At 54.5% G+C, this 7,557-nt stretch overlaps 1 protein-coding gene across 3 annotated transcripts in view; it reads left to right on the forward strand.

Annotated features, from left to right (window-relative positions):
* The first annotated feature begins 1,985 nt into the window (after positions 1 to 1,985).
* The window catches only part of SYNGR1 (synaptogyrin 1), a 26,893-nt gene continuing 21,321 nt past the window's right edge, over positions 1,986 to 7,557 (forward strand). For 2 of the 3 annotated variants that reach the window (XM_019660565.1, XM_019660567.1), the window contains exon 1: positions 1,987 to 2,155. In XM_019660565.1, the coding sequence (XP_019516110.1) occupies positions 2,057 to 2,155 (99 nt within the window). In that variant the 5' untranslated portion in view covers positions 1,987 to 2,056. Of the gene's footprint in view, positions 2,156 to 7,557 lie in introns of all 3 variants that reach the window. The other variant, XM_019660566.1, reaches the window with a different exon arrangement.

Consider the following 7,557-nt stretch of genomic DNA (forward strand, 5'->3'; position numbering starts at 1 on the left):
CTTAGTTGCCATCTGTATATCTTCTTTGGTGAAGTTTGTTCAAATCTTTTGCTCTTTTTTTTAATGGATTTTTTTCTTGTTATTGACTTTTAAGAGTTCCTTATACACTTGGGATGCAAATCCTTCATCAGATATATTTTTTGCAAATATTTTCTCCCAGACTGTGGTTTGCTGTTTTATTCATCCTTTAAAAAAAATATTTTGTTGGGGAATTGGGGAAAGGGAACAGACAAGTTGCTGCCCTTTTGTTCTTCAGTCTAGTTGTGGAGGATGTCGCTTCACTGGCCCATGTTGGTATTGTGATCATTGCACTCTTCCTGGGTGAGGCAGTCGCTCACCGGCCATTGGACAGCTGCTTACGGTAGCTCACAGCAGCTTACGGCAGCCCACTGCAGCAGGGACTGCAGCCTACGCCATCACCAGTGACTCACAGCAGCCCAGCTCCAGGTCGAGCTGTTGTTCACAATCTTAGCTGTAGAGGGCACAGTGTCACTGACCCTCATGTGGGATCCGAGCCCCCGGCCCTGCTGCTCAGAGCTCGCGCTCCCAAGCCAACTCTTAACCAATGAGCCACTCAGCCAGCCCTATTCATCCTTTTAACAATGTCTTTCAATGAGTGTTCTTAACTTTGAGGAAGTCCAATTTATCCCATTTTCTTTTATGGACCATGCTTTTGGTGTTGTTTCTAAGAACTCTTTGCTCAACCCAAAGTCACAAACATTTTCTCATGTTTTCTTCTAGAAGTTGTATATATCAATAGTACATATGTATAATCACCTTATAAGTTTATAGTATTAAATGAGTTAATGGATGTAAAGCCCTCAGCACAGGGCCTGGCACAGAGTTAATACTCAATACACGGAGCCTACGGTGGACGTTGGCCTATGTAATATTTATAAGAGGTGGCCCCATGCCCACCACACATTTCCTCTGGTATCCTGTCATCACTGAATGTGGGGTGTTCTGTCATCACACAGTGGCAGACCTCTGCAGACATTCTTGTCCACCTGCTCCTGGACCCACTGGAGGTAACGTGAGGCATAGAAAGGTGCTAAGGACTATATAGGTCCTCTGGAAGAGCCAGACCAGCTCAGGGCTCTACCCACTGCCCTGAGCACGCCTCCATCCCACCTCCATTTCCATGAAACCTGGAGCTCTAGCCCAAGGTGTAATGGGGTGACAGGGGCTATGGTCTATTTATTGAGCACCTATGTGTGCCACCTACTGTGTGCTAGGCCCTTGGCTATAGCAGTGAACAAGACAGACAAAACCCACTGATTAGCAGAGGAAAGCAACGAACAAATAATTACATAATTAATTACTGGATTAAGGAAAAGGGCAGGGTGCGGGGGTGGGGGGATGTCTCATCTTTATTGCCCTTCCTCAGCCTCTGCCTCGGTGCCTGGTGTCTTAGGCCCTCCAGGCTGGAGGGTGGAAGGTGCACAGACACAGGGACCCACATGACGTCCACGTGAAAATAAGGTAGAAAGGGCCTCCGGGAGGTGGGGCCCTGCTCCCCAGGGCTCTGAGAAAAGGCTTATTCAGTCGTGGCTCATTCATTCCTTTGAGAAATCTTCTTGCGGCACCTGTGTGCTGAGCACCCTGTGAAGAGGACAAATGCGGCCCGTGCCCTGTCACTATATTGGGCGCAGATAGAGCGACATGAAACAAGCCAATAAATAACGAAGATGGGTTCAGCCAGAGCCTTAGGCTCGGAGGGGTTGTGATGGGGGCAGGGCGGCCAGGTAGACTGGCCTCCCGGGGGTGGGGACACGTCCAATCTTTGCTACACACACGCTCCTCCCTCCACCCCCAACCTCGCAGAGGTCACAACGCTAGCTACCAGCTCGCCCTCCGCCGGGTCTGCAGCAGACGCGCCCCTGCGCGCGCACACGCGCGCGGCCCACGCCCGCCCGCGCTCTCCGCGCACGACGCCCCCTCGCGGAAGCCCTAAGCCGCGCCGGCCGCGCGAGCAGGGGAGGGGGCGGGGGCGCCGCGCACGCGCACGGGCCGGCGGCGCGCGCCGAGCGGGGGGCACCGCGCGGGTGCAGGCACGATGGAAGGGGGTGCGTACGGAGCGGGCAAATCCGGGGGCGCCTTCGACCCCCACACGCTGGTCCGACAGCCGCACACCATCCTGCGCGTCGTGTCTTGGGTAAGGACGGCTTGGTGGCCCGGCTAGGCCGGGGCTGGGGCGCGGGCAAGGGCGGCGAGCCCGGGTGGACCCCAACCGCACGGGACCCCGGACAGGGGCGCGGCTGGCTGCTGGGAGCCGTCCTGTGGGGTTCCGCCTCCTGTCCCTCCCTCCCTTCTTCCCGGGCCCCGGGAGCGGCTGTCCCGGCGCTCGCGTGGGGCGCCCGCCGTGGCTCCCGGGGCCCTTGCTTTCAGGCGCCCCCCTTTCGTGCGCTCCCCACCATCGCTGTGACCTCCAGGCAGTGGCCCTGCAGCTCGCAGCTCGGGTTGCGCGCGGCCGCCCGGGCGGACCCGCGACCATGGGGAAAGAGCCCGGATTTCAGGTGGCCTTTGGGGGAGGAGGTGATCAAGGCGTGGATCATATCGCGGGGGTTCACGCCGCACCTGTCGTGGACGTTCAAGGAGGAGAGGGCAAGGAACCTGGGTTTTATGGCTTGGCCGGGACGGTGTGGAGCGATGCGTCGAGCCTGATTACCTGGCTTCCACCAGGAACTGCCTCTCCTTCGCAGCGTGACCTTGGGCTGGAAACCACCCAAGAAATGTTCACGGGAAACCAGGAGTTAAATTCTGAGGTAGAAGCGTCACCTCCTCTCTCATGCCTCAGTTTCCCGATTTGTAGAGAGGTGGGAGGAGCCTCCTTGAAGCTTCCTTGGGCTCTGATATCATGAATCCGTGACAACCCCCCCCTCCATACACCTGGATGCCTGTGGGGGTTGGGGGACCCAGGGGAAGGAAAGTTCTCCTCCCCGCAGTGAAGAGCAGAGAGGCCCCTTCTGGATCTCCAGCCTGGCTGAGGGGGGCAGAATCCCCCAGTGCAGAGGGCTGAGTGGGGTCTCTATTCAGACATGAGGTGGGGGAGGGGAGGAGGGGACAGAGGGAGGGGTTCACATGGCCTTGGCAGCACCCCAGGGAAAGAAGGCCAGCTGAGATCTGGGGAGGAGGTACCTCAGGTTCTCCAGGGCTGGCTGGCCATTGCCCAGACACCCTCACCCAAGGGTCTTCCTTCTGTAGGCCTGGGCCCATTCCCGTGGGCCCAGAACAGAAGGGCCTGGGTTGGAGACACTGGTCAGTGACCCCAGGGGGTTACACCTAAGGCCTGCTGGGCCTCGGGGTGCTCAAACTCCCTCATTTCCTGCGTTTCCAGGGTCTGATGGGTGGGACAGCTTGGGTGTTTATGTCTGGAGCTACTTTTCCTTCCTCTAAAACCACTAAAACCCCCTGGTGCCACAGAAAGGGTGGCCCTTTCTCCTCAAGTGCCCACCAGATGGGGAAGCCCTGTTCCGTTAAGTCTTTGGGCCCCCCAGTGCTGGCACCGGCACCCTTGGCACATCCATGAGGATTTAATGGTGCTGAATTCACTCATCTGTGCCAGCCTCCAGCTCCCCAGAGACCCGACAGGTCCTTGGTAGAGCTCTGGGGGCACCTGCCTGATCAGGTGGGCCGGCTGTGTGCGCTGCTCTCCTTTGCAGGCCCCTGGGCCACTGGCCTGTCAGGGCGAAGCCACTGGCTTTGTGAGGGGGTGTGGCAGTTTATCTGCTTGGGTCACTTCTTCCTGTGATGGCTTCATTTAGCAAAGCTTTATTGAGTCTGCTGGGCCCTGAGGGAAGGCGGCATGACTCAGACACAGCCCTTAGTCCTGCTGGACAAGTGAGCCAGACACCCCGAGGCAGAGGCCGTTAGAGCCAGGAAAGGGGTCTCCCTGCCTGCCGTGGGAATCAGAGAGGCTTCATGGAGAAGATGATGTCAGTTTGGGCCTGGAAGGATGAGGAGGGTGCACATCAGGGTGCAGGGAGGACATTCCAGGCAGGAGGAAGGAAAAATAACTCAGATTGAGCACCCACTGTATACAGGGGCGCTGTCACGATTACTCAGCCGCTTCCCCAACACACAGCCTGTGTAACGCTTGAAGAAACTGAGGCTCAGAGAGGCCCAGTTTTTTCTGAGCATGTAAGTGGCAGATGGAAGATTCGAACCCACATCTTCTGGTCTCCAAAGCGCAGGGCTTCTTCTGGGGCAGGAAGAGTTCGTGGAATCCTGGAATTTCAGGACTGGAAAGGATAATGAGGTGGAAGGGGTCTCAGCATCCACGCGTTGTTTTTTTGTACCAACCCGATCCAATACCCAAACCCAAAGTGCTCCCATGGCCTCCTAGCCTTGCTCACTACCTTTGTGTGAGCAGAGGCGTCTGTTGCAGGCTGACTAACGCCTTTAAAATATAGTGATATAATGTTTTTTCCAGATCGCAAAAGTAATACCTGCCAATTATTAGGAAACATAAAAATCACTTGTGATGGTTGCACAATACAAATGTACTTAATAGCACTGAATTGTACACTTAAAAAATGGTTAAGATGGTAAATTTTACGTTACGTATATTTCACCACAATAAAACAAAAATTTGGAGGAAAAAAAGCATGGGAGATCCCACTGCTTAGAGAGGGCTGCTGTCTCCTTCCAGTTGTTTTCAAAAATATGTGGTGTGCTGAGACATTTTAATATGTAGGGGAGCATCCCTTCGCCTTTACAGGCTGTCCACAAGCTTCACCTCTGAGCTAATGAGACCTGAGCTCCAGCGCTAAGGTGACCAATTTGTCCTGGTTTGCTGGAGCTTTCCCGGCCGTAGCACTGAAAGTCTCGTGTCCCCCCCAGTCCCAGACAGACCCAGCCAGTTGGTCACTCTACCCAGGAATCCCCTTTGCTGCCCAGACTGTTTCTGCAGCCCTGGAGGGGCCCAGCAATGTGTGGCATGGACTCGTGATTTCTAACATTTGTAAAAGAAAATCTTTTTCTGTTATTTTTCTGAAAGAGGGCCCCCAAACTTGTATAAGCTTCAAGGCTTCATCAAACCTGGACCCATCCTGGAACCTGAGCCCACTGAGCCCCATGCCCTACTGGGGCAGAATCAGGTCCTAGGACCCCCTTGTCTCTTGACTGAGGCTTTCTCAGCTCCTCTCTGCCCCTGTGTACCCCCATCACCCCCCCCCACACACACACACACACATCTGTCAGGGTAATTACAACGAGAATTGCAGAATCAACCACGTTGGGTAAAGGTGGGAAGAGAGCTGGTAAGTCCTCTGGCAGATAGATCCTGCCCTGGGTGAAGGGAGGATGGCTGAGTTGGGACAGTGTCTAGGGCAAGCTCAGAGCTGCTGCCTCTGACCCAGGTTGGGGGTGGGGGATGGGGCTGTACTGGCTGTGGGCCAGGAGATCTGTTGCTACTCCTGGCTCCCCAGGCACCAGCTGAGCCCCCCGCCTGTGCCTCTGTATGCCCCTCTGAATGAGGCTAGGCTGGGACAGAGGTGAAGTACCACTGCACCATGACTGCAGCCTGTAGTGATCCCCTTCTCTGTGCTGGAGCCAAGTGGGACAAAGGGAGTTCCAGCAGGAACTAACTGATTTTATGTAAAGGACCGACCACCTTCTAAGATTTACAGTCTTACTTTTAGAGGGTTGACATGACCTGTGGGAAAGAATATTGATGCTGGTAGATGAATTTTTTCAATTAATGCTCTGTTTTGGTAAAATAAAATGATAAAATGTTTGAAATGTTCCACTTTCAGGGTTGATTTCTTAAGGGTGTTTGTTGGTTGTAACACCCAGGCAGGATTCTGTAAGTAGGGTAGGTGTCGTCGCCCCAGATTACAGAATTAGGCACAGGCTGGAGGGGACTTGTCTACCAGCTCAAGGCTCAGACTGTCAGAGGGGCAGTTTCAACCTGGTCTGCAAGGTCCTCATTCAGTACACTCCCGGTGGCTTCCCTGTCTGGGTTACAGTGGCACCAAGGGGTGGCTGAAGGGGGGCAGCTTTACGTCCTCATTTTTATCAGCCCCCCTCAATCATCCCAAGTGAACATTGAGTATAAAAGCTGACCTTGCTTTGCAAACACAGCAGTTTCAAGACGAGACCCCTTGTCCCTGCTCCCAACCAGATTGCCACACCCTTGCCCTACTGCGTAGAAATTCTGGAGTCCACGGTGGCAGTGAGTGAAAGGGGTCCAGGCGGAGACAGAGCCTCTGGCCTTGTTCATTCATTGTACGTGTATCAAGTCCCTGCTCAGTACCAGCCTGTGTGTCCCACCAGAGATGTCCTCAGTCCAGAGAGAACAGAATTGAGTTGACAAGCACCATGCAGGAGGCTTGGGACGCTATGAGATTCAGTGGGCCATAGCTACTTCTGTCAGGGGGGTGTGGAGGGCTTCCTGGGGGAGGTGACTCCTGAGCTGATTCTGATAAGGAAATGAAGAGGGGTGTTCCAGGTGGAAGGAACAGCATATGCAAATACCTGGAGTCATGAGGTCTCAGTGGTTTTAGACATGGTGAGTTCTTGGAGGCCCCAGGTGTGTGAGTGAGAGTGACAAGGCAAGAGGCTAGAGGGGCGGGCAGCCCAGGAGGGGTCTCGAGGAGATGTTGGCTGATAGGACTCTGCCAAGTGTCTTGGCATTTCTTGTGTACAGGAGCAGTTCCGGAGCTTGGGGAGTGTGGGAGAGTCCGGAGTTTGGCACCGAGAGCAGGACCTTGGAAAGCCCCAGGCCTCTCTGAGCCTCCGTTACCTTACCTGTACGGTGGGTTTGGAGTGCGGGTTTGGGGCAGATGTGAAGGTTTGTGAAAATGGATGTTTAAAGGGCCTGCCATATAATCCGCTCCTTCTAGGCACGTGATGTTCTCATCCGGTGGGTTTTGTGACCCCCACTCTGAGAAGCTGAGGCCCAGAGCGTTTAACTGGAGTTGTTGAGATCATGGTCCATGCTGACTTCGAGGACATGGCCCCTGTTTCCTGCTTCAGGGAGTCCCCAGCCTGAGCCTGTGGAGAAAGAACAAAGGCTTGGGGAGGAAAGGCAGAGAGGAGGAAAATCCAGGAGGAGGAGGGAGGAGAGGGAGAGGGCAGATGGTAGAGCTGGCGAGGGAGCCGTGCTTGTTCCCCAGACCGGAATAACCAGCTGCCTGGTGGGAGGAGAGGTGGGGCAGAGCTCCGGGAAGTGCAGGGGGCTGCGCTCTGCATCCACTCCGACACAGACCGGCGGTTCACTCTGGGCCTCGGTGTCCCCATCTGTCAGATGGGAAAAGGACGGTCAGATTGGGCTGGTGGTTTCCAACCTTTGCATCCTCAAAGAACCCCACTCTTGCTCCTAGTGGATTGTAGGTTGGGAACTTTTATTTATTTATTTATTTATTTATTTATTTATTTTTAAAGATTTTTTTATTGGGGAATTGGGGGTATGGGAACAGTGCTGGGAATTGGGGGAAGGGAACAGACAAGTTGCTGTCGTTTTGTTCTTCAGTTTAGTTGTGGAGGACGTTGCTTCACTGGCCCAAGTTGGCACCATCATTGCGCTCTTCCCGGGTGAGGCAGATCAGTCGCTGG

Source organism: Hipposideros armiger, unplaced genomic scaffold (genome assembly GCF_001890085.2).
Source record: "Hipposideros armiger isolate ML-2016 unplaced genomic scaffold, ASM189008v1 scaffold_321, whole genome shotgun sequence".
In the NCBI taxonomy this organism is placed as follows: domain Eukaryota; kingdom Metazoa; phylum Chordata; class Mammalia; order Chiroptera; family Hipposideridae; genus Hipposideros; species Hipposideros armiger.